Below are 27014 nucleotides of genomic sequence, written 5' to 3' on the forward strand. Positions count from 1 at the left end.
TATCATTCATTCACATGCCTCTTCACCGCACATCGTTAAGAGATCAAGGAGACTTGTGAAATATTTCTTCGATGTCTCTAAGTCACATTGATGAAAGTGGACCATGGCTTTATGTTTACCCAAAATTGATCAAAGAGACCCTAAAATAAACTCCTCGATATCACATTGTCACCTCGAAACCTTTTCGGTCCAACTTTGTTGTCGTCTCGAGTCAACCATTGATGGAAGAAACATAATGATAGTCACCTCAAATTCGCAAACTCTCTTCGATGTGATATTCCTCCATTGATTTTAATGGGAAAAGAGACCTATAGAATCTCTTCCCGATATACATATCTCTTCGATATGGATTTAATCTCAATACCCACCGCTTGTGGATATGTCGAAGGGACTTGCAAAATCTTTCCTTGATGAGATTCAATCTTCCCAATGGGTCGCAACCTAACAAGACTTAATGTACATGTAGAGATCGAAATTCAGAACAAGATCCTTCGCTAAGACATAGGAAGGGTGAAGGGGTCGTGAGAGATCAAAGGAAAAGGAAAAATAAAAAACCTTAATCAACAACTTGATTATTATTTTGAAACACAAGGAGAGTATCATATGGCGATCAACAACCATGAGTTTTTGACCAATATTGACTTAAAGTATAGGTTTTTGAAGACTGGTAATTACAATTTTGTAATATTTTGAGCAGGTTCCAACACAATCATCTTCAACATGTAAATCATCTTTGTGTGATCTGTGATCTTCCCATGAATTCAAACATGACAATAAAGCTTCATCTTGAAAACATTGATCTTCTAATCTTATCAACAAACCTTCTTACTGGTTGGATCTCGTTGGATCTCTTTGGATCTTTTGATAGCTTCAGCAATTTAACTGAGATAATTTCTCAAACATTGTTTTGATACCAATTGAAGAAAAATAAGAATAGAGAAATTTGCTCAAAAGCAAATATAACTTTTTATTCATTCAAAACTGAATACAATAACTTCTTGATCACAAGGTCAAAGATCAGTTGATCAAACGATCAGAGATAAAGAAAACATTACAAATTGCCTCTATATATAGAGGTCTTGAACAAGTAGAGGAGATAAAAATAAAAGAACACACATACACAACTACAAATAACAACTTCATTCTAGTTTTTTAGAGCTTAAGATAGGCCCACAAACTAGAATTCAACTTCATTTTATTTTTAAGATCCTACAGAAAAACTGAAGAAGATTTCATGCGATGTAGAGAAATTAAGATGGCAAAACATTTAACCACCACTCTGAAAATTCAATTGGATGTGGATGAAGAAGACTCTTGCAATGTAAGATCAACTAGTTGACGAAAATCATGGCATCTAGTCTCGAAATAGCGAATGCCCTCTTTATTTGGCCAATAGGTTAACCAGATGAAAGCTTGTACCTTCCATTTCAAGGTTTGTCCCTCCAAATTCCTGTAGAGCCGCCATGTTATGGGCTTTGGATAATCGTCCCTGGTAAAGACCACTGTTCCTCGGTCAGTGGAAGATTTGTAAATGGACCTCACATCTTTTCTGGTCCAAGTTGATATTTTTGGAGGTTCACTATCAAAAACTGCGCTTTTGGTGATAGGATCATACCGAATCCACTCTATCTTTGCCTCGGTATTGTTGACGACCGAGTAATTTGAGCTCCATCTCCGAATCCTCTCTGTGAATGTAGTTGACCAGGATACATTGTAATGCGTCGACCCATCACTTTGGATTGTTGCCCCGGTGGTGCTCCCGGTTCCAATGTCTCTGGTGGGGTTAGGCGATGACGCAGACAGAGAAACAGATAGGACGGCAGAGCCATTCTCAGGGCCAATTATCAAACAGATCTTAGCCGGAAAGTGTCGTTCATTTGGTAAACGACGTATGCTCTTATTATCTGAAATCATGTCCAAAGAATAGACGTCGCACCTGACATTATCCATATGCAAGGAAACTTCAATGCAATCAGAACACAACTTGACTTTGGGTTCGAACTGAAGAACGCATTGCAGCTGGTTATTATTCAAACTCCAACGTAGACTTTCTCGTTCTCCGTCGGCCCATTGTAGATGTGCTTGTTCCCTGAAGCCCAAATACCTTTCTGTCGTCTTCAGGGAAGAGAGCGGACAATAGGACATCATCATCCACGATCTTTCATTGCTTGAGTTGTATGAAATTCTTGACACCCTTTCAAAAATTAATTGCATATACGATTCCTGAAAGCTTGAATACCTCTTAAAAATCCTTCGCGCCCATGAAAGACTGAAGTTGGAGGATAGATAGCTAAACAAAAATAAGGTGGAACCCAAAATGCCCATGAAACGATGTGTTCCCCCCAGGTCCATGAGTATCAGAGTATTTTGTTGTGTTTGTGCCAGAATTTCGAACACAAGTTCATCTTCCATCTCCTTTGTGAAAAAAGTACACCCAGCAGAGATCAGAGAGTTAAATACTAGCCTGAATTTTGTGGGTTCAATTATGCCTGCCTCTAACTTCAATTCCTGGAACATGCCCAAGAATCCTGAGAAGGCGGCTTCACAGATAACTTTTGAGGAACGAAGTATGAATGGATCGATAAACAGCCATAACAGCACTGGAAGCAAATTCTTTTGCATTGATTCTTCACTACAATTCCCAATATTATATCTCCCAATCTCATATTTTCCTTTAGGAGTATTACTCTCCAAGAAATTGAAAGTGAGAGACATTTTTCCTTCATCAGGCTTGGCGTGAAGCAATACAGAATATTTACAGTCTGCAAAAACACTAAGCACGTTCGATTCAATCCCTTGCCCCTTCCATCGACATGCACGACATATCCAGTCGTAAACATCGGTAAACTCCATTAGTACAGACTAGACCAGCACTGCGAATATTGAATAGCAAAAGATTACAATCTCAAATGGCAGGGTTTAGCTACCGTATCATAAGCGGCACGGCACCCAGTGTGTGGTAGGTAAGGAGAGCAATTCCTCCTTGATTTTTCTTACTTTTATTGACCGAAGACTAGGGGGCTTGTGGTGGGGGCGGGCCATTTTGTCTGCTTGCCTTGGCATCATGGCATGGGGGCCACCCATGGAGAAGGCATGGCACGGGCGGGCCATTTTGTCCGCTCCGTAGCCATTGCCCTAGGAATCTATGAGTGTCATGGAGGACGGTTATATATTAGTAGTAGTAAAGTTTGTTTGGAAGATCAGATACCACAACAACAACCAAAGCAGATTAAGTAGACCTTGGATACTAAAGTTGGAAAAAACACTATGAACAAGCAATATCAGGAGTACCTGATAAAGCGGAAAGGAAAACCTACAAAAGATTCAACATCAATTTCTCAGGCTAAGGTAGATCGCATTAGTTGTTCTCTAAACCCAACAAAGTGAGAGACTCACTTTCTTTCTAATCTTGAGTGTCTGATGTAGGAGCATCTCTGGTTATCAAGCGATCCCACATTAACCAAAAACAGCAGTTACTTTTCTTGCATTTTAGTCTACAGCTATCTCAACACTTTGCTTCGCATTTTACCACATCTTTCTTTTCGTGCCATGTGGATCTCGATTTAGATTTAGAACGAGTTCATCTACATCATATCTATTTGTATTTGTCATCGCTAATTTACCATTCCTTATGTTCAGTTATTTTCTCTATTGGAGCATTCTGCACTAGTTGAGAGATCTTGCTTGCAGACCATTCCCGTTGCGTGCGAATATAGTTGGAACATCATTCATGGAATTTTGAGCCCTAGGGGAACCTTCCCCATGGCTCACAACCCATTATCATCTTCGACAATGTACCATCTCATGTTTTGGGGCTGGCCGACAAGTCTCATCATTCTTTGGGTATTGCGACCCTTGCGGCTGATGTGGATCTTTGCTAGAGCTGGAGAACCATATATAAGATCATTTTGTAATCAGTCAAAGCTAGTTAGATATAATTCTCAATCGTAGAGCTTCAGAACTCATTCGCCAGTCAACGGACTGTGATTATGCCATGCACCCATTTATGACTTGTAATGCCTTGCGGCAAGCCTGTAAGCCCAATGCTATTTTGCATATGAAGGCATATGATGTAATAAATGTTGTTGAAGGTGAATATAACAATCTTCTTGTTTGCTGAGCATTCTTGTGTTATTTCTAAATGTTGAACTCTATGTTGCACAATTGAATAGTTCTATTCGGAGTTCCGTGACTGCACCAATTACCTAAATTTATTTTGGATGATGTGAAATGGAAGTTGTTGACTGTTTGGTTTCAGCTTGTTATTGTTCTTTTCATTAGTTACACCAATGGACTGGTTGAATATTTTTGTTTGTTTTCATTGATAACAGTGAGTTGTATTATTGTTCGCTGGCTAACAATTTAATCCAGACAGAATACTTTATTATTATAATTGGACAATCTCTTTCAACTATATTGAATTCTTATAAAAAAATTCTTTTACATTTATTCAAAAAAAAAACTTTTCCAACTGTCGTTTCAAATGTTGCGAGCATTTGATTCTTCCATTACAGTGAACTTCCAAGCTCCTTCGGAAAAGAACTCTTCAAGATGCACGTGACTTGTCTATATTCACAAACTTGGAATACTATAAATCCATTGGAGGTGTATACGTCGAAAACTATTCTGCTTGAAATTCTCTCCTATAAAATTATTGTCCTTAAGGCAAACAGCGCTGCCCCACCAAAACTGAGAGAAATGGAATGGCAGACAAAGGCAAAATGTACTAAAAAGTGAAATGCAAGGCCAAGGAATGGTAAAAGTGAAGCTTTCAAGGCCAAGGAATAGTAAAAGTGAAGCTTTCAATTATAATAATGGGGTTTGCTTCCTGTAATCCTTCAATCGCTGAAAAGAAATGGAGGTGAATGGTGAGCCACTAATAAAATTCCACATCTACTTATTGGTGGGCTGGCTTTTAATGTGGTACATTGAACTTATCTATCGAGCAGTTTTGAATCCTCACGGTTCACAAATAAATTAGAATACGGCTCTCAATACGCTGTCCCACTTTTTTCTTGCATTATAGTGATGCATTTTGGTCTTCAGATATCGACGAAATAGATTTTATCTCTTGTAGATTAGTTGTTTGTCCTGTTCTCATTTACCATGGCCCATACCTTATGTTGGTCTCCTAACGTCACATGGGCCATTCGATGAAAACTAATCCTACAACTCACCCAATCCTACTCTTAACACAAGGCATCCTATCTTCATTGTATTTCATGGACCATCCAATCCTCCTTTTTGTCATTTGATCTTTGATCTTTGCTCTTTTATTTATGTTGTCATTTGATCTTTGCTCTTTTATTTATGATCTCACATAATTATAAGCTCACAAAGTTCCTATGCCAGCATCAATGATAGTTCATCATCACAAAGCTAATAGAATAGATGTCATGATATTCAATTTCAATTAGTGTCAACATTTGATAAAAATATCATCAAATGAGTTATAAATGCATTCTTAATGATCATTAGGGTTTGAGATGATTCTACTATATCATAGTTATTGATCTTTACGTGTCATCAACCTAACACTAACAACATGAGATCATTTCCAATTATATTACACAAGCCAATCATTTTGGCATGTTATCTTATATCTATCGGCCTCACGATGACATCTATATCTTGTGAGCTATTGTTAAACATGTCCTTTATGTGCATACAACATATAATCTTGGTCTACACCATCTACCACCTAATCATTTCTTTGCTAATGGCACAATCTCATAATCTTATTGGTCTCTAACATTGTTTTGAGTTGCACAAGACATTTGTTCTTCCTTCTCACCTTCCTCAAGGAACCCACATTATAAAGGTGATATGCATATTTGCCTTAAATTTAAATTAAGCAAAGGTCTATATGATTTGAAATTGCATAGGATGAAATTTATGACATCACAAATAGATATGTATTGTAAGAGATTTTTTAACTAGGATATATACAATACACATGTATTCACAATTGCTTATAGCAAAGAAACTCTTATTCAAGTAATGTCCATGAAAGTAGATAAAAAAAAATCTTCTGAAGTGCAAGTACTTATTTACAAAAAAATTTAAAATTTATTTTTCTTTAGTGTGTCATTATTCAAATTCAAGCAAAATGGAGAGGGCAATATAGATAGAGTAACACGAGAGAGAGAGACGAAGAGAGAGAGGGAAGAGCCAAGAGGAAAAGATAAATAAAAGCAACAGATGGAGGGTTAAAGGAAAATAGTGATAAGAGGAGAGAAAATGATATATAAAGAGAAAAGTAAAGAGAGAGAAAGGGATATTTATATGCATATATATACAGAGAGCATGAGAGAGAAATAAGATATATAAAAGGGAAAAAAATTATAAGAAATGAGAAACTAGGTTTCAATCAACTATTTGGTGGCAACAATCCAAAGATGACACATGTCAATCGGGATCTATCCATCTACCCATCTCTCTTTGTCACTCTATCTAGCTCTCCCTCTCTATCTCTATGTCTCTCTCCCCCCCTCTCTCTTATCTCTCCCTTTCCCTTAATGTTAATTTTATAGCCAATATGTGCAACTGTAACATCTTACCTATCATTCACAATTGGTAAGATGAAATTTATAGAGAGGGTGACAAGGGAGGAAGCCCCTTGAAAATTTCATAGGGTGTGCCATTTTTTATTGAATATTTACTAATTTATAAAATATCTATTAGTTTGATTCCTCATGATTGACCTAGTGTATCTTAGTTGTATGTAAGCTTTTGGGCAAAAGAATGTGTTTTTTTCTTTACTTTTTCTTTCGATGTTTCAACACTCTTTTATCCTTCATTAGGAAGAGTAGAAAAAATGAGTTGGAATACAAAAAAATCATAACAACTACTAGTGTGTCTTATTTCTCACTTCTCTTGTTTGTTCTAGTTTCTCACCTTCAGGAGTCTTGGTTTACACTATGTCCAGTATTTTCCTTTTACCCATACTAATGCAGGAGCATCCCCAGTTCACAACAATCTTGCATCAACCAAAAACATTTCCTTTCTGTTTTGTTAGCAGTTCAGTTTTCCTTTCTGTGTGTCCCGGTTTTGGCTCATCGGATCCCGTGGACTTGGATTCTACTTGAAGACTTGATCATATTTCTTGCTTTCAAACCGCATTTCATTTGGATCAATTTCCATCAAGATATCGCTACTGGTTTCCATGTCATTTTCTTGTTACCGGTTGTTCCTTTGTTATCGGTTGCCTGAGACCTATTCTAGTGTTCTACTGGAACCCTTTCCGAAGCTTGTGGAGCCTTGGGCATTGATCTCAATGTTTCTTGGCGTGTGGTCGACCTTCTACAATTCATCCTTTGGATTTCTGGAGGAATCTCTTGGCGGAGGCCGACTTTATTCATTTTGCACATTAGGTCTTGTTCTTCGGGTTTTGAACCTTTTTGGGCTGACTGGATCCTTTGGATTGATATATATATTTGTAATCATGCTTAAGAATGTAATTATTTTGAGAATCAAGAAGTATTAGATAGATAGATTGTGCCTAGAAGATAGATCTTTCGATTCAAGGTCTCAGTGAGACCTATTCTACCAAGCCTGTGTGCTAGTATGTTGTAACCCAGTTGTTGTTGGTTCAATGTAATTGAATTTCATGCAATAAAACTACCTATTCTTGATTGCCTCCATCACATATGTGTGTTTCCATTGTGTTTACTCTTGCTGACCGGTTTGAATAGATCTCCTTGAGGTCGCTCCTCAGCGGTGACTGCTTCAAGTGGTATTACAGCGAAGTTTTGTTCCAAGGCTTGCGTGTCCTAATTTTTTGTTGTAGGGTGGCAGATTGCAGATCTGACTTGCAATTGCAGAGGACTAGCGTGAATCAATGACGCAAAAGATTAGGAGTGGTGGAGTGTGTGGGAATGCAGACCTTGTTGTGATGGAGATGTTGCAACAAATATCAGCTTGGTTAGAAGCTGTGGAGACAACACAGAGAAGAGACCGACAAATTGAAGATGTAAGTGAAGATGAAAGAGAAGAATCCTTGGCAGAACAAGCAAACCTACTGGCAGTTGATCCGGATGAAGAAAGGTTTTTAAGGGTTTTGAGTAGGGTGAACACTAAACCTTATTTTACCCCATCGAAATATGATGGGAAGTTAGATTCAGATGAATTGATGGATTGGATCTCAGAGATGGAGAAATATTTTGATTTTGAAAACATTGCAGAAGAGAGGAAGGTGAAATATGCCTGTACCTGGTTGAAAGGTCATGCATCTCTTTGGTGGGAGCATTTACAAGTTGATAGACAAAGAAGAGGTAAAGAGAAGATTAAGGCATGGGATTGGATGATTGCTAAGTTAAAATCAAAGTTTGTCCCGATGAATTATTAAGTGGATTTGTTCTAGAAATTGTAGAACCTGAGACTGAAGGAATCTAGTGTGAAGGAATACACCAAAGCATTTTACAAGTTGAACATTAGATTCGTACATGTTTATGATGAAGTTGAACAAATTACTAGATATGTGAACGGGTTGCAGATGTCTATACAAGATGAACTCAGTATGATCAAAGTGGAGAGTGTTGAAGAGGCTTACTAGTATGCACTAAAGGCTGAAGAGAAATTGAACAAAAGACATGAGCAGAGACAGAGAGGTAGAGGTGGAAGGTTTATCAAAGGAATATTTCAAGGAGGAAGAGGAACTAGTATAGATTAGAACAAGGACAAGGAAGTGAGCAAAGAAGGTAATTCATGTCAGAAGGATGATAGAAACTTCTATCGAAGGAGAGAACTGGATGGTTATCGGAATGAGAACTTTGTAAGACAAGAAAAGAGGAAATTTAGAGGAACTTGCTTTAAGTGTGGAGGAGAAAGACACCGTAAGAATACAGAGGCTACCGGAAGGGTAGCAGTGGTGGAAGAAAACCCCACCGGATCATACAATAAACCAGAAGATGGAAAATTGTTGATGATGAGAAGAGCTTTGTGTCATACCAGAGGAGATAAAGAACCCTTGCAGAGGAAGAACCTGTTCAAGACTAGATGTAAGGTATCCGATAAGTGTTGTAAAGTCGTTATTGATAGTTGTAGTTCAGATAATCTTATTTCAAAAGAGATGGTGAATAAGTTAAAATTGGAGAGATTGAAACACCCTAAGCCTTATCAAACAACATGGATTCAGGACAAACATAAGTTGTTAGTAAGTGAATAGTGTTTGGTAAAATTAAAAATTGGGAATTATCATGATGAAGTTTTGTGTGATATTATGCCTATGGATATTTGTCATCTTTTGTTGGGAAGACCTTGGCAGTACATGATGGAAGGAAGAACATATACACTATTGTGGCCAATGGGATGAAGCAAACCTTGTTACCTTTGGAGGAACCTTTGAAGGGTGAAGTCTATACAAATACCAAAATCTACTTAGTGGATTGAATGAAATTCATGGATGGATTGAGACACGAGAATGTGTGTTTTGCCTTGATTCCTAAGAAGACCGAGAGACTGGAATCAGAAGGAGGACACTTGGCGGAGATAAGAGATTTGCTGACAGAATATGAGGACATCATTTCAAATAATGTACATGATGGATTGCCACCTATTAGAAGTACTAGTCATTGCATGGAATTGGTTCCTAGAGCTAGTTTGCCTAACAAAGTTGCACACCGATTGACATCGATAGAGAATGAAGAACTAAATAGACAAGTGTAGGAGCTGTTAAGAAAAGGTTTGGTTAGGGAAATTCTGAGCCCTTGTGCAGTACCAATAGTATTAGCACCTAAGAAGAATGGAGAATGGAGGATGTGTACTGATTCAAGAGAAATAAACAAGATCACAGTGAAGTACCGGTTTCCTTTGCCTAGGATGGATGACATAATGGACTATTTGAGTGGAGCAAAATACTTTACAAAGATAGATTTGAAGATGGACATCAGATCGAGATCAGAGAAGGTGATGAATGGAAAACAACATTTAAGACAAATGAAGGACTGTATGAATGGTTCGTGATGCCTTTTGGATTGACTAATGCATCAAGTACTTTCATGAGGCTGATGAATGAGGTATTAAAGAAATTCTTGGGTAAGTTTGTTATTGTGTATTTGGATGACATTCTGATTTTTAGTAGAACAAAAGAGGAGCATTTGATTCAGTTATGACAAGTTTTACAAAGGTTGAGAGAAGAAATGTGGATCAATATCAAGAAGTGTACTTTCATGAAGGATGAGTTAGTCTATTTGGGCTTTGTGATATCCGAGGATGGTTTGAAGAGAAAGCCAATGTTGAGTGGCCTACACCAGAAAACATTGGAGAGGTAAGATCATTTCATGGATTGGCTATTTTTTACCGGAAGCTTATTAGGAATTTTAGTTCAGTTTGTAACCCTATAACTGTGTTAGCTTTACTGGATTTCAATAAGATATTCCAAGTGGATTGTGATGCAAGTGGAACAACAATAGGAGCAGTTTTGAGTCAACAAGGGAGAGCAGTAGCATATTTTAGTGAGAAATTAAATGATGCCCGGAGGAGATATTCGGTGTATGATTAGGAATTTAATGCCATAATTCAAGCCTTGAAGGAATGGAGATGCTACTTGTTGCCTAAAGAGTTTGTGTTGTATATAGATCATCAAGCTTTGCAGTATTTGAACAGTTAAAGTAAGTTGAATCAGAGACATATGAGATGGGTAGAATTCTTGCAGAGTTACACCTTTGTGTTGAAGCATAAAAGTGGGAAATATAACAAAGTTGTTGATGCATTGAGTGGGAGAAGGAATTTGCTAATAGAAATGAGAGTGACAGTATTAGGTTTTGAAGGTTTGAAGACCTTGTATGATGAAGACCCAGATTTTGCAAAACCTTGGAAAGCATGTAGAGAACCGTTTATGGTTGATAGGAGAAAATGGTTGGATTATTTTATTCAAGATGGGACGTTATTCAAGGGAGTTCAATTATGCATACCTAATAGTTCCATTTGAGAGAACCTAATCAAAGAGAAGCATAGTGGAGGTTTAGCTGGACATTTTGGCATTGATAAAATAGTTGCATTGGTGAGTGAGCAGTACTTTTGGCTCCAAATTCATAAGGATGTTAAGAGATATGTGCAGAGTTGTAGAGTTTGTCAAGTTGCAAAAGGTAGTAGTCAGAATGTGGGATTGTATAAACCTTGGACTGTACTGGTAAGACCTTGGGAGGATATAAGATGGATTGTGTATTGGGATTGGCTAAGACACAAAGAGGGAATGATTCTATATTTGTGGTAGTGGATATGTTTTCAAAGATGGATCATTCCATACCTTGTAAGAAGACATCAGATGCATTGCATGTAGCAAACCTATTTTTCAAGGAAGTGGTGAGATTGCATGGATTGCCTAAGACCATAGTTTTGGTCAGAGACACTAAGTTTGTTGGCTATTTTTGGAGAACACTTTGGAAGAAGATGAAAACAAAATTATAGTTCAATTCTACTTTTCATCCACAGACTGATGGACAGACATAAGTAGTTAGCCGAAGCTTGGGAAACTTGTTGAGATGTTTAGCGGGAGATAAAACTGGAGGTTGGGATTTGATCCTTGCACAAGCAAAGTTTTCCTATAACAATTTAGTGAATAGAAGTACCAATTAAACACCTTTTGAGATTGCTACCGTAGTGCATCCTAGAGGAATAGTAGAATTGAGAGACATTGGCAATGAAGACCGAAAGAGTTCAAAAGTAGAAGATTTTGCAGATCACATGGCAACATTGCATATTCAAGTTAAACAACATTTGGAAGACATGAACAACAAATATAAGGAGAAGGAAGATGAGAATAGGAGACATAAGAAATTTGAAGTTGGCGATGAAGTAATGTTCTACTTGAGAAAGGAGAGATTCCCAACTTCTGGTAAGTTGCACATGAAGAAGTTTGGACCCTGTAAGATTTTGAGAATGTTGAGTTCTGGAAATGCATATGAAGTAGAGCTACCGGATAGCCTAAGTATATCACCTATATTAAACATTGCAGATCTTCATGAGTACCATTAGCTAGAATTCAGTAAGGACAGTGTTGCAGACTTGGAGAAAAAATTGCCCCGGAAGAAACCAGATCAGATTGAAGAGATTTTGGACAGTAGGATTGGGCGCAGTACCCAGAACAGTTAGTACAAAAAATATCTTGTAAAGTGGAAGAGAAAACCAGTTGAAGATTCATCTTGGACTTCTCAGGAAGAGGTAGATTGCCTTAGTTTCCCTCTGACCCCTACAAAGTGAGAGGCTCACTTTTCATTAACCCTAGATGTTTGATGTAGGAGCATCCACGGTTCACAGCAATCTTGCATCAACCAAAAATACTTCCTTTCTATGTATCCTGGTTTTGGCTCACTGACTCTTGTGGAGTTGGATTCGACTTGAAGACTTGATCATCTTTCTTTGTTTCAAACCACATCTCATTTGGATCACTTTTCGACAAGATATCACTACTGTTTTCCATGACAATTTCTTGTTACCGGTTGCTTGAGACCTATTCTAGTGTTCTATCAGAACCCTTTCTGAAGCTTACAAAGCCTTGGGTGTTGATCTCGATATTGCTTGGCATGTGGCCAACCTTCTACATTTCATCCATTGGATTTCTGGAGGAATCTCTTATCGAAGGCCGACCTTATTCATTTTGCACGTTAGGTCTTGTTCATCGGGTTTTGAACCCTTTTTGGATCTATATATATATATATATATATATATTTGTAATCATGCTTAAGAATGTAATCATTTTGAGAATCAAGAAGTATCAGATAGATAGATTGTGCATCTAGAAGATAGATCTTTCAATTGAAGGTCCCGATGAGACCTATTCTACCAGGCCTGTGTGCCGGTATGTTGTAACCTAGTTGTTGCCAGTTGGATGTAATTGAGTTTCATGCAATAAAATTGCCTGTTTTGCATTGTCTCCATCATATCTGTGTGTTTCCGTTGTGTTTACTCTTGCTGACCAGTTTGGATTGATCTCCCTAAGGTCCCTCCTCACCAGTGACTGCTTCACATACTTTGCTTCACTTTAGGTTCATATAAAACCTTATGATCATCTAAATACTATTTCAATAATATGTTCTTGAATATTGATACATTTCAACCTCACACCGTTCTAATAACTTTTTTGTATTGATAATCACATTTTAAAATGACTTAACGCTAAATTTGATTTTTTATTCAAAAAGTGTATTTAATTTAATTTTCCATATTATACCAAAACATTATTTACAAAAATTTTAGCACTATTAACTGACATGACTATTATTTTAAACAATTATAAATTGTTATTAAATTAATTTATAAATTTTATAATGTTAATATTATTTATTATTTTAATATTATATAATTATATAAAAGAATACTAATCATTTTTCAAAGAACTTTAATAGTGAGGAGTATTGTTTTGGTCAGTCAAAAATTATGGAGCAAGAGATAGATGATGTGATGGTATTGAATCACATGGGCTTAGTATTTCAGTTTCACTTGTAGATTTTGTTTTTGATTAGGATAAGCAGGTTTTGAGGGGACCAGAAACCCCATACAACAGGTTTTAAAGGAACCAGAAACCCTCAGATTTTTCACGGATCCAGAACCAACAAAGGGATGCTACAAAAGGATACATCAAAGACACATAGCAGCCAAAGGTAAACCAATGCCAGCCAAACTACATAGATAAGACCAAATAAACCACGTTGGCAGAAGCCACAGATCTAAAACAACTAGTAGAGCTCGAAGATAGAAAACAATGGTTTTTTTAGCACCCTCAGCCAACAAGAATGATTTTCCTAGGCTCCCTTAACCTATAGCAGAATCATCAGGAAATCATCAACAAAAACTGATCCTAACCAAGAACAAAGACTGGCCAAATTGGGCTCTTGAAAACTGTCAGCATCCAGCCCGGCCTTGAAAAGAAGAAAATACATAGGGTTTTTCCAGGCTCCCTCAACCTTGACAGTGGGTTTTATAAGGCTCCCACAACCAATAAGAATGGGTTTTGTAAGGCTCTTACAACCAACAATGTGTTTTTGAAAGGAACCCTTAACCTTGTTCTTGAGAAAAAACAGAGAAATGAACAAAAAAACATAAAAAATCCCCACCTCAATAGGGGATAATGGAGGTACTCCATATAGCATACTGTTCTCTGCTCTCCAATAGTTAAAAAACAAAGCATCAAGAGCCCCTCGTCAGTACTTTCCATCTTCAACAACAGCGCACATGGCATTCAGAATAACCACCAAGAGATTGAGCACCAGCATATCATTCATAATCTCCACCTCAATAGGAGAAAAATGACCAAATACAACACAAAGTCTAGTGCTAGCTCCCTTACAAACATAAAACAGGGTATCCACATCCCCACAATAGAACTTCCAGACAACTTTAAAAGCATCCATCTCCACCTCAAAAGGAGAAAGGACAAATCCAGCCACATCCATCTCCCCCTCAAAAGAAGACAAGACCACCTCAATAGAAAAGACTAGAGAAGCCCAAAGATGCAAAAAATGAAGCTCAAGAACCACAACCCCGGAAGAACATTGAGAAGGACCAACAACACCCAAATCAACCAGCCAGGAAGGGGTTACAAGATATAACAATAAAAGGACAATCCACATCCTCCTAAACACAATCCAAAGACAAAAGGCACCAAATAGAACTAGAGAACGCCCTTTGCATAGAAAAGGGGACAAAAAAAACAAGGAGGAACATAACAAAAAAGCCCCCAAGCACCATCGGAGAGGATCCAGTCAAGGCCTTGGCGCAAAGGCTCCAATAGGGAAAACAACTGACAAACCCATTAGAGAAAAGGCTAGAACCAACAAACCCAAGAGATGAGAAAGCTCCAAAACGAACCAAAAACAAATCAACACCCCTCCAATACACCCCAGACCCTCCAGAGAGCCACCACCATGAAACACAACTCTCGCAGAAGCCAGCCGTAGAGGAAAGAACAGCCACACAAAGACAGAAGGGGGCGGAACAAAAGTTGTCCCCAGAAACAACCAAACCAACAAGAACAACAACACTGGCCAAGGAAGAGGAGTCCACACCGTCATCGTAAACATCCCCATCCTCACCTCCCTCATCAGAATTTTCCATTGTCGAGACCCTAGATCGCCTGCACCTACTTGCTCATCTGCTCCCGCTCAAACTCATTTCTAAAATGGCCTGTAGATTTTGTTTTTAATGGAGTGATTTGTAAAAAAAAATTATGGATTGACTTTTTTTTTTTTCAGTTCATGAAATTATAATTAAGAAAAATGTGTTTTATGAAATTATTGACTTGTAAATTATTGATTATTGTAATTTTTGATTTCAATGATATATATTGTCATTGTAATTAAGAAAAATGTGTTTTATTAAATCTATTTATTGAGGAGCCGTCTATTCTCCATACAAAATAGCACTTGATCAAAAACTCAAAATCTGCAAATCACAACAAATTTTTAGGACTATCTTAATCTATCTTCTCAATGTTATTTTATAACAAAAAAGATATGTTGAAAACCAACTACATGATGGAAATTTATATTTTTACACTTTGTAATGTTTTCTATGGAGAATAACCATTCCCATTTATTGGTAGCTGTAACTTTATTTTTCTTTAAAAAACAAAATATTCAACTTGACTTTGACTTGGAAATTATGAACGTGGAAGGCTACCTGGAAACTACCGAAGTGTTTTAGAAACACGCTCCCTTCTAGAAGAATACAAAATTATAATATTTTTGACGTCCACCACGTACAAAAACCTAGTCCACCACCAGCCGCCTAGTCTTCTGTCCATAAAGAAAAAATCAAAAGAGGAAATTTTAAAGATTTGAAACTATTCTGGAATGCCAACCAGAAACAAACATGCCGTGCAGGTACACAAGCCCTTCTCTTTAAAATGTTCAATATTTTGCTATTCAATATTCGTTGCTATTCAGTGCTAATGTGGCTACTTATGGAGTTTCCAGATGATTACGACTGGATATGTCGTGCATGTTTTTGTGGACTGTAAATATTCTGTATTGCTTCACGCCAAGCCTTACGAAGGAAAAATGTCTCTGAGTTTCCATTTATTGGAGGGTAATACTCATATGGGAAAAAGAATTTGCTTCCAATGCTGTTATGGCTGTTTATCGATCCATTCATACTTCGTTCCTCAAAAGTTATCAGTGAAGCTTTCTCAGATTACTTGGAAATGTTCCGGGAATTGAAGTTACAGCCAGGCATAATTGAACCCAAAAAATTCAGGTTAGTATTTAACTGTCTAATATCTGTTGGGTATACTTTCTTCACAAATAACATGGAAGATGAACTCGTGTTGGAAATTCTTGCATAAACATAACAAAACTGATTTATTGGGTTGCAAGGTTTCCACTGCAACTAAATTTCATAGAGATGATTAACAGATGATACTTAAAACATTCGGTCGTCAACAATACCGATGCAATGATAGACTGGATTCGGTATGATCCCATCACCAAAAACCCAGTGATTGAGAGTGAACCTCCAAAAATTTCAACTTGGACCAGAAAAGATGTGAAGTCCATTTACAAAACTTCCACTGAACGAGGAATAGTGGTCTTTACCAGGGACGATTGTCCAAAACCCGCAGTTCTACAATGTAAAATTTTATCTAAAGCTGTACAAGATGATCTAGCTGAAAAATAAGAACGCAACTTGCAATAAAAAGAAGAGAAAATTAAGAGCAATAATAAGAATAAAACTGATTTATTATTTGATTGATTTACAAATGAAGAATTACAATATATAAAGGCCTCCCTGAAAGCATAAAACAGAAGAAAAGAAGGGGGAGATTTGGAATAAAAAAGAAAGGAAAGCCACAAATCTAGAAAAAGTAGATTCAAAGCTTGATATCCTTCTTAGTTAGCTTAAAAACTAAGCAATCAATAGTTTTAAGCCATAAAACATGAATAAATCAAGATGCAATAGAAACTTCCCTTAAAAGCATAAATAAAACTTCCCTTAAAAGCATAAATAAAAACATGTTGCGATGCTTCTTATCTAAAAAACACCGATAAATCAGGTTTCAAGATTGCGCTAACATACAAGACGTTTGAGGGACAAACTTTGAAATGGAAGGTACAAGCTTCCATTTGGTTAACCCATTGGCCAAATGGAGATGGCATTCGCTATTTCGAGACTAGTTGATCTTACATTGCAAGAGTCTTCTTCATCCACATCCAATTGAATTTTCAGAGTGGTGGTTATTCTAATTTCCTCACATTTCATGAAATCTTCTGCAGTTTTCTCATATAAAAATAGAATGGAGTAGAACTCTAGTTTGTGGAGCTAAAAATAAAAGTTCTAAGATTAGAATGAAGTTGTTAACTATAGTTGTATATGTGTGTTCGATTATTTTTAAATTCTCTTTTACTTGTGCAAGACCTCTATATATAGAGAGGCAATTTGTAATGTTTTCTTTATCTCTAATCGTTTGATCAACCAATCCTTGATCTTGCCATTGAGAAGTTATTGTATTCAATTTTGAATGAATACAAAGTTATATCTATGTTATCACTCAAATTGCACCCGTAATGCACAAGTTGAAAGCTCAAGCAACTTGGTGACACATGGGATAATTCTCAGGCCTGTGGGTTGCCTATAGTGAGAATTAACCTCCAGATGAAGGGTTGGTTCCCTGTGAATAACTCCAATTTTTTACCAAGAAAAAGGATAGGAACTAAAAATTGAAACTCAAATGACTTTGCAAATGCTAAATTAAGGTGATGCACCAATATGATATCTCAAAATGACAGAGATACATTCCTAAAAATACCAATATGCACAAATAGACTTCTGGTTCACAACACATAAATACATCATGCAAAGGATTCAAACTCAAGAAATTGAAAAGAAAAGAAAAACAACTTTCACAATCAACCAAATGAATCTATTAATCACAATGCACAACCTGTGACTTACAAATGAGATAGAAACTTTAAAGGTTATCTAGACAATAACACAATCAACTAACTCTCAATCATGAATAAGAAAATGAACTTCAAAGATATAAGGCATAAGTTGATTATTTTATTTTAGTATTCTATCATAAAACTGCACAGGAGCTACAAGAATGTATTCTCTGCCAAAAACCAGCAAGAGAATGATCAAGAACCTCTTCCCCCAAAAAAGATAAAGATACTTTCTCACTTTGTACCAAAAACCTTCTAAAAGGAAGAGGAAAGATGACTCCAAATCAACTAAAGATGAACTCCCAGTGAAGATATCTTATCTGAAAAATTGATCCTCGAGCAGTAATGAAAAGCCACCAAAATAGGTTCAAAACATGCAAAAATGTGGGTAACTCGGGTCAAACTCTTGGTCAACTAAGGGTTGACCCATGTGGCACTCAAAATCAAGCCTTATCACCTCAAAATCATGAGAAAAACTCATGTAAACCTGCACTCAAACTCAAATCCGACCCCAAGCTACATGATGACTTCTCTTCATGATGAGTTTGATCTTTTAGCATGTATGCATACTAGGAAGATTTATAAAGTAAATATCTAAGACACATCATAATAAACACTAAGTGGATTCATAATTTATCCAACTTAGATATTTATTTTATAATTTTTTTCATATTGTGTCTACATGCTAAAGACCAAGCTCAAAGTGCCTATTAAGATGATAATGTTAATTATCTTCACATATATATATAAGGATATAAAAATTAAAAATATTCCTATATATGTGTGTGAAAATAATTAATAATAAAAATTATTAATTACTATACTAATATTGGCTCATGATTTGTTGTTTTCATTTGCCAATATTAATATATTAATTAATAATTTACATATGATAAAGGAAAATAATCTTAATAAAGTTAAGTCTTTTTAAAGCCACCCCACGACTGAGTCATTGGGTCATGCGAAAGCTTATTCTCTAAAAGAAAAACTCAAGTGAAGAAAAGGGTTTTCAAACCCTAAAGTCACTCATTTGAACACTTGTTCAAGAAACTTCACGGGAAGCCTGGCCGTCATGCTTTCTATGAGAGCTCAAAGGAGGGATTGATTTGAGGCTTTGAAATCTGAACTAGACATCAAACATGAAGTTTATTGATCGGGTATGCTTCTCTCTTCATCAATATTGCCATTTGCAAAGAGATTTGTTACAAAAAATTTCTTCGTTTTAAATCCATGCATGCATAGGATTTTTTAGAAAATAAATTTTCAGATATGTGCCTTTTGTGCATGATCTCAGACTGTACTTGTTACTTTGATATTTTGTCTCTATCTCTCCTTTGCTTCAAAAATGGTCTACTATGTAAAGAAGCCGAACCCTAGTCTGTTTGAGGTTTTTGTGCATGGATATGCTATTACAAGCTCTGTTATTTACTGTAATCTAAAAATGCTCCATACATTCTCTTCACGGTGATGAATTTCATGATATTGCTCACTGTTATGTTTCAGGCCGCATGACTACTTTGTGTATTCAATGCATTATGCCTTGTTATAGCTCTTTGTGATGTCGAAATGACATCTCTTCAATTAGATTTTCCCTCTTTTCTCTTTGAATATGTTGCATTTGTGCATTGGGACCACCAAACCTTCATCATTTTGTTTTTCATTGAATGCTTTTGGGGTGACTGTGAAAGAGCTGCACTTTTCTTTAATCAGTTCACTAGCATTTGTGCCCTCAAATCATAATGCCTTCATGTTCATGTGTTTCTATTGTTACATAGGGCAGTAAGATTTTGTATCTCCTCTAATTTCTTTCCTATAGTTGCTGCTTCTGTTATTAGACACTGTGTTTTCCCCCTTTATGATGACTGTAGCTGTTACTTTCTCAATCATTTTTCATTGTTGACAGTGTCATGCTCACTGTTATATTTCTTTGTAGTTGTTGTATTATCTTTACTGCATATTTAAATGTTGTATATGTTGCATTTTTATCCTTCATGTCATGTATTTGGACAAGGATATTCTATTTGGTATTGCACCTCCTATCACACTTTTGGATAGTGATATGTTATTGTAGCTTTTGTCATATTTTACTTGCACACTAGGCTCAACCCTTGTGGGAGCCCATTTTACCCTACATGCATAATTCATAAATCAACATCAATACTTTTCCTATGCCTACACAGTGAACAAATAAGTTAGCAAAAACATGATGAAGCTGAAAACTCAGTGAATTTTGAACTCATTCTTTTTCCCTTTTGATCTTGATGACTAAATACTTAATGGATGCCTCTGGTGACTGCATGTGATATGCCTAATTGTGATGTAGAAATGTAGATTGGATTTGCTTCATCATTGCTTGGATTTTTTTCTCTAACCTTTTCTCTTTTATTCACTTTTTGCAAGGCTAGGAAAAAATGGAGCTGCCTTCTTTGAGACATTCAACCACAGCTAGAGGAAGATAGAACTTCCGATATCATCGCATAGGCGATGATGGAACACTGCCTTTCTGTCTTTTTTCATTACAGTTAGCTATACCATTTACATTTATCAAATGTATTATTTACTTGTTTCATGTATCATGAATCAAATGAGGCTAATCCCATGGCTTGTGTGGGACTCTGATTTTTTACATTATGAATACAAATACAGAATTTATGCAAATGTAGAATATTCTTTTGCTTTATGTATTTGCACAAAAACTGAAATTGACAACTATAATCAAATCTAGATCAATGATGTTCAGTAGAACATTTTTGTACCTTCTCAATATGAATGATTGCAAGGTCTCATTAGGCCACCAAATTTAGCCTGTAAAAATTTGGCAACAATCTACTTTTGAGAAAATTTATCTATTGTTATTTTTCTTCAATTGGTATTAAATTCATGTTCGAAAAATTATCTGGTTTAAATCACTCAAGCTGCAAAAAGATCCAAGAAAATCTAACTAGTAAGAAGGAAGGTCAATGAGATGAGATCATCATTTTCAAGACGAAGCTTTGTTGCCATGTTTGAAGTCATAGGAAGATCACAAATCAAACAAGGATGATTTGCATGTTGAAGACCATTTTTTTTAGAACAGAAAGCAATCCATAGGAAGCCGCTAGAGGAGATCAAAGAAGATCACAAGCCATTTATGTGATATTTTTCAATATGGGAAGCTATCCAAGTTACAAGGACAAAGTATTTTTCAATCAATTAAGTCAATCTTGTTGTCAATGCAGAAGCAACTATCCCAAGGTGAAGTCCACCCTCCAAAGAGGACAGTGAAATCAAACTAACATTTGCATGTCAACCACAATAGAATTCGATGTTTTGAATAAATTTGTGTCTAAAAGAAGGTGGAACCAAACAAAGAGATTGCCATGGCAAGAAGAGATTGTGTTGATGTTGATAAGATCAAGCCAATACAGTAAAGTTCGAAACCACCAATGAAATAGGTGACGCCCTTAATTTGTGGGGAGGCCAAATCAAGGTATTAGAAGAGCCCAAGAGGTCAAAAATTGGAGAGAAGATCTCTATAGGAGGAGAGAATATTGTATGTTTTTTGAAAAATGAATAAATTAGTATAAGCTACTAATACAATTGTGCAAGGAATATGATCCAAACTTAGAAATGATTTGAAGGAGTTAAAGCCAAGCACAAAGTGTAATCCCAGTGGAGATCACCACATGATTCATCATGTTAGGAGAAAATCCTATTAAAGTCAGATGAAGATATCAAATATTTTTGTGTTGAAGCAATGAAATTTGTGGATGAAATTAAGGGGAAAATAGTAGGCATGCTAATTTTCCCATGTCAAATGAAATCTTCTACAATTTTCTACATGATATAAAAATGGTATATCTAAAAATTGAATCAAGTAGTAATCTACTTTGTAGAGCTCAATATAAAAGGTTTAAAATTAGAATCAGGTTGTTCACTACAATTCTGCTTGTGTGTTCTTCCATTTTTAGATATCCCATAATTTGTTCAAGGCCTCTCTATACAAAGGGAATTTATAATGTTTTTTGATCTTTTGATCAGTTGATCCTTGATCTGATGATCAAGAAGTTATTGTATTTGGTTTTGAATTAATAAAAAATTATATTTGCTTCTGAGAAAATTTATCAAGTCTTATTTTTCTTTAATAGATGTTTGTTATCTTAATTTATATGATGATAAAATTTTATTAGATGTTTTTGATAAAGATAAATGGGCTTAACATGGACCCAAAACTAAGAGTTTTACATAAATAGTCCATCAACCAACCAAACAAAAACCAACAGCAAAATAGGGGAACACCCCAAACCGAGCTCAAAAGTAAAAAGAAACAACAGACAACAAAACAAAGCACAGACAAGCACTCAATTAAGAGAGTGCACAAGCTCTTTGTTCTTTTGGATGGTAGCCTTGTTGATTTCCTCCAAGTCCTCCATAATGAAACTAGAGGTACCCTTATTGTTGCTCCTGCTTCTAGTCCTGGAACTATGGTCCATAGTTTTATTGCCACCCACAACAGAGTCCTCACCTCCCAGTACTTTCTTTCTGTTACTATCACTAGGATAATCACTGCCAATAGGGTTGGATCTATACTTTGCCACCATGGCATTGATCTTTTCCAGCCCCTCCATACTATTTATCATGGCCTCCCTGCTTATGTTGACCATATTCTTAAGGTTATTCTTGATCTCCTCCATAGACTGCTCAACCTTCTCAATTATTTGCTTGTGATTACATGTTATAGCCTCCACATCATGGGAAAGCTTTTGGGTCATGATCATGAGATAATCCATTTTGTTAGGCTCAAGCGAATCAGTGAAGATATCAATTATCTCCTTAATCCCCTCTTTGAGGGTATCAATCTCCTTCCCCACCCACTTCCAATAGTTCTCCTGGCTTCTAGTCGGTTTCATCACCAGGTTCATTAGAGGACTTTTCTTCTGTAAGAAACTATCCACATCTTTAGGCAGAGTCTCTTGCTTCTCCTTCAGAACATGAAGAGGAATGTCCAATTTGATTTCCTGGTTGAAAGTCTTGGGACCATAGTCTTTAGCAGCCAACTTCTTCTTTTCGGAATAAGGCTCAGTTTGAGAGACCATCTTGTTGGTCAATTTATATTTACTTGTAGCCCATTTGGGGAGGTTTTTGCTGCTATGGGTTCTAGGAGTGACCAACATCTCACCCTCTTCAACCGACTTATAATCAGGGTCAACAAGAGGTTTGGCGCTTCCACTATCCTCCATCTCTATATCCGTATCAGAGACATCTTGAACATCAGTAATAGAGATTTAGCCTTTCTTAGAGAGAGAGGGCACAACTTCATGGGCTTTGGCATACTCCATAATGAGAACAATAAGCCCTTCATGGAGGACCAGATTATTCGGATTCTCATCATGTTTTTGTAGACTATTCTCCAAAGAAGAAACCATATAGAACAAAATTGAAATAACTTTGCCATGCCTAAAGTGATTTAAAATGGTAAAATGATAAGGAATGACACTGGCATATCTACCATCAAGCTCATGTACCTCATAATGAACTCAGCCATATCCGCCCAGGGAGCCATTAAGTCCTTTCTGTTGTAGCCACCATCTGCCATTTTATTAACTCATAAACACTCGTTATCTTTATCAAAAAGATTTTCTATGTCTTCCTCCCCTATTTTTATGTCTCTGTAAAATCTTCTGCCATTTATAGGAAAACCCGTAACTGTGGCCACTAGGGTTTCATCCACCTAAAATTCAACACCATAAGCCCTCAAAACCCCTTTCTTCCACCCATTGACAAACATTTCCGTGAGAAGAGGAGAAGGGCCACAAAGTCTTTCCAAGAAGGGAACCATTCCCCCATCTACAATTTCCTGCCACACCTCCTTATTTTTCTTCCATTTATCAAAAGTGGTTTGTTCTTGCCTATTCTTGTCCCCACACATAATGGTCTAGGTCACGAAACAAAAGTAGGAAATGGGCCACATAAGACAAGTCTCCAAACAGGAGCAGGATAGGGGCAACACAAGAATACAAAAAAGCCAGGCACAAGGGAAGTTTCTAGATCTTCGAATAGGGAAATCAAAAGGATGATTGTCCTTCATTAATTACCACAAGTGGATGGTATCATCATATGTCAGGTCGAACAAATTTTTAGGAAAAGAGTCCCGATTGCTCCACCATTTTGCCGCCACATAGCCCACTACCATATTGGCCAATAAATTTGTCGCTTTATTGCCTTCCCGAAATACGTGAGATATTTTGAATTGATCCAACTCTTTAATCATATCACAACAATCTTTGATCAAGTTAGCAATAGTCTAGCTAGGATCCATATGCCCATTCAAACAATTGGTAATGTTAAGTGAGCTAGATTCCAACCAGACCTTTCTAAATCCTTCCCTTTTAGCCATTTATAACCCTAAATGGGAAGCACTGGCCTCCACAAAATGGTTGGACTGGGTGCCTAGAGGGAGCGCCACCACAAAAACCAACAGACCCATATGATTCCTAGCCACTCCCCCACACCCATCCGACATAGGATTCCCTTTAGCCGCCTTGTCCACATTGATTTTGACCCATCCCATACGGGGGGATGCCATAGAACATTGTGCCTACACTGTTTAATTTTGTGCACGGGAATGGAGATATTCTAGCCAATTTTCCACCTTTTGATAATATCCCACTCATCCTAGAGAGTAGGGAGGGGATGATCGGTCCTTCTACTAGGGTAGGAGTGAAGAAAATTCTCCTTGATAGCATTTCTAATTCTAATAGCAACTACAAGCACAGGAGATTCTAAATCTCTAAAAACTCTATTTTTTCATTCTTTCCAAATATCCCAAGTAATATGAGGAAGAGACATATTCTAGAGGACTCCCAAAGCCTGATTTTCAAAGGGGCACTTCCATTCAAACCACAACCTTTGAAAAAATCAGGGAAGACCCAATTAGTGTTCCAGATATCAAGGAAGAAACTCCAGATTTCCATGGCAAAAGAGAAGTGAAGCAATAGATGTCCAATACTTTCTGCCGCTTCTTTGCATACGAAGCATCTGTTAGTAATAGGAAGACCTCTTTTACAAAGGTTATCAATGGTAGAAATCTTACTCTGCATGAAAAGCCAAAAAAAGATGTTAATTTTGAGAAAAAATTTATCAGTTGTTGAGCGGCAATTTTTTAGAGTTTATTGTTATGTAGAAACTTTATTTTCTAATTTCTTCAATTGGTATTAGAGTGATGTTTGGGAAGTTATATGGGTTAAATTGTTGAAGCTGCAAAAAGATACAAGGAGTTTCAACCAGTAAGAAGGAAGGTTGATGAGATGAGAAGATCCTTGTTTTCAAGATGGAGCTTTTCTACTAGGTTTGAATTTGAAGGAAGATTGAGAATCAAACAATGATGATTTGGATGTTGGAGAACATTTCTTTTTTGAAAAAGAAAAGAAATCCATAAGAAGTTGCTAGAGGAGATAAACAAAAAACACAAGTCATTTATGTGACATTTTTTAGTATATGAAACTATCCAAGATACATGGGTAAAGTATTTTCAATGAATGAAGTCAATTAATATATTAATGTAGAATACACCATCCAAAGGTGAACTCCATCCTCTAAAGAGGAGAAAGAAATCAAATAGATATTTGTGTGTCAACTAGAGAACAAATCAAGGTATAAAATAACCTCATGTTTGAAAAGAAGGTGCAACTAAAATTGTTGCAGCCCAAACAAATAAAGAGACTTCTAGGGAAAAAGAGATTGTGTTGAGGTTGTTAAGATCTAGCTAGTGCAATAAAGTTTGAAACCACCTATGAAACAGGTCAAGCCCTCAATTTGTGAGGAAGCCAAATCAAGGTCTTAGAAGAGGCCAAGAGTTCAAAAAATGGTGAGAATCCCTCTATAAGAGGAGAAAAGATCATAAGTTATGAAAGCTACATAAATTAGTCTAAGGCATCAATAGAATTATGTGAGGAATATGATGCAAAATTATAAAAATTTTGTAGGAGATGAAGCAACCGAATTCGTGGATAAAACTAAGGGGGAGATTGTGGGCATGCTGATTTCCCCACATTGTGTGAAATCTTTTGCAGTTTTTTGCATGATATAAAAATAGGATCTCTAAAAATAGAATGAAGAAGAACTCTAGTTTGTAGAGCTAAAAATAAAAGCTCTAAAATTAGAATGAAGTTGTTAAATATAGTTGTGTATGTGTGCTCTTCTAGATTTTTTAGGTGTACCTCTACTTGTTCAAGACCTCCATATATAGAGGTAATTTATAATGTTTTCTTTATCTTTGACCTTTTGATCAATTTATTATTGATCTCCTGGTCATGAAGTTATTGTATTTAGTTTTGAATGAATAATAAAGTTATATATGCTTTTGAGAAAAATACTCCATTCTTATTTTTCTTCAATAGATGTTTGTAGTCTCAATATGAATGAATATTAAATTTTATTAGCTATTGAGCAATAATTTATGTATGTTTATTGCTATGTATCAATTTGTCTCTATTTCTTAATTTCCTCAATTGGTACTAGAGCCATGTTCAAAAAATTGTTTTGGTTAAATCATTGAAGATGTAAAAAGATCCAAGGAGATCCGAATAGTAAGAAGGAAGGTTGATTAGATGAGAAAATTGTTGTTTTAAGATGAATCTTCACTACCAGGTTTGAAGTTTCTATAGGATCATAAATCAAACAAGAATGATTTGCATGTTAAAGATCATTATTTTTCAAAAGGAAAAAACCAATCCATAGGAAGCCAGTAGAGGAGATTAACAAAGATCACAAGTCATTTATGTGATATTTTTTAGTATGGAAAGCTCTCCAACTTACATGGACATAGTAATTTCAATCAATGAAGGCAATACTATTGTCAATGCATAAGCCATCATCTAAAGGTGAAGTCGACCCTCCAAATATGAGAGTAAATTCAAACTAACATTTGCATGTCAACAATAGAAGCAATCAAAGTTTTGAATAACCTTATATTTGAAAAGAAGGTCTAGCCAAACAATTTATAGCCCAAACAAATAAAGAGAATACCATGGCAAGAAGAGATCATGGTAATGTTGAGAAGATCCAACTTGTTGGCATTGTGTTGTCATTGATATCAACTGGTACGGAATAACTACCGGTATGAGTGATGTATGTGCAACACTGTCAAGGAGGAGT

General features: G+C 36.3%; 1 protein-coding gene across 1 annotated transcript; it reads right to left on the bottom strand.

The window, feature by feature from the left end:
- Positions 1–1287: 1287 nt before the first annotated feature.
- LOC131050722 (uncharacterized) lies at positions 1288–2853 on the bottom strand. The gene has a single exon (XM_057984952.2). The coding sequence runs from the start codon at positions 2851–2853 to the stop codon at positions 1288–1290; it is 1566 nt and encodes a 521-aa protein (XP_057840935.2).
- Between the last annotated feature and the right edge of the window lie 24161 nt (positions 2854–27014).

Source organism: Cryptomeria japonica, chromosome 11 (genome assembly GCF_030272615.1).
Source record: "Cryptomeria japonica chromosome 11, Sugi_1.0, whole genome shotgun sequence".
In the NCBI taxonomy this organism is placed as follows: domain Eukaryota; kingdom Viridiplantae; phylum Streptophyta; class Pinopsida; order Cupressales; family Cupressaceae; genus Cryptomeria; species Cryptomeria japonica.

Coding starts and splice junctions, on each gene's coding strand:
- LOC131050722 (XM_057984952.2), bottom strand. CDS start 2,853: ATGGAGTTTACCGATGTTTACGACTGGATATGTCGTGCATGTCGATGG.